This window comes from Rhagoletis zephyria, unplaced genomic scaffold, assembly GCF_001687245.7.
Source record: "Rhagoletis zephyria isolate East Lansing unplaced genomic scaffold, Rhagoletis_zephyria_1.1 Rzeph_scaffold_07418, whole genome shotgun sequence".
Classification (NCBI taxonomy): domain Eukaryota; kingdom Metazoa; phylum Arthropoda; class Insecta; order Diptera; family Tephritidae; genus Rhagoletis; species Rhagoletis zephyria.
Window position 1 is genome coordinate 26549 of NW_016164501.1, and position 1110 is coordinate 27658.

The following is a 1110-nucleotide window of genomic DNA, read 5'->3' on the forward strand; positions in this document are numbered from 1 at the left end:
GACGTTTTGTCGAATTTATTTAAAAACAATATTTTGGTTTAATTCCAGCACTTTTCGCCGAAATCACACGTATCCTAAATCACATTATGGCCGTTGGCACACATGCTTTGGATGTGGGTGCGCTTACACCGTTTTTCTGGCTGTTCGAGGAACGTGAAAAGATGATGGAATTCTATGAACGTGTTTCCGGTGCACGCATGCACGCAGCCTATATACGCCCCGGTGGCGTTTCTTTGGTATATTTCTGGTTGAGCAACTAACTATAACAAAAATTATTTTAAATTTTTAAATTTCTTGCTCTAGGATATGCCACTTGGTCTAATGGATGACATCTATGAATTTGCTTCTAAGTTTGCCGAACGTTTGGACGAGGTTGAAGATGTACTCACCACAAACCGTATTTGGGTACAACGTACTGCCGATATTGGCATCGTATCTGCCGAAGATGCGCTAAATTATGGCTTTAGCGGCGTTATGTTGCGCGGTTCGGGCATCAAATGGGATTTGCGTAAGCAGCAACCATATGACGCCTACCATTTGGTTGATTTCGACGTACCTATTGGCACCAAGGGTGATTGCTATGATCGGTATTTGTGTCGTGTAGAAGAAATGCGCCAATCGTTGCGTATCATCGATCAATGTTTGAATCAAATGCCAGCTGGCGAAATAAAAACCGATGATGCTAAGATAACACCACCCTCACGTGCAGAAATGAAAAGCTCCATGGAGGCGCTCATTCATCACTTTAAGCTGTTTACCCAGGGTTTTCAAGTACCGCCTGGTGCCACGTACACGGCTATTGAAGCACCAAAGGGTGAATTCGGTGTTTACTTGGTGTCTGATGGCTCAAGCCGCCCATATCGTTGCAAGATTAAGGCCCCCGGTTTTGCACATTTGGCGGCGCTAGATAAAATTGGCAAGCAACATATGTTAGCTGATATTGTGGCGATCATTGGTACACTGGATGTTGTATTTGGCGAAATCGATCGATAAATGCAAAAAGAGGCATAGTAAATATAAAGTGTAAAAATAATTTTTGTTTTGCACGAGATGTTGAACAAGCGAAAGTGGAATAAATAGGGTTTATTAAAGCTATCAATTCATCTCCTA

The 1110-nt window shown here is 42.3% G+C and overlaps 1 protein-coding gene across 1 annotated transcript; it reads left to right on the forward strand.

The window, feature by feature from the left end:
* Positions 1-41: 41 nt before the first annotated feature.
* LOC108374161 (NADH dehydrogenase [ubiquinone] iron-sulfur protein 2, mitochondrial-like) lies at positions 42-1110 on the forward strand (the record flags this gene model as incomplete). Its single annotated transcript, XM_017630130.1, has 2 exons — positions 42-236; positions 304-1110. Coding segments are annotated over 2 exons (885 nt in total), but the record flags the coding sequence as incomplete, so codon positions are not given.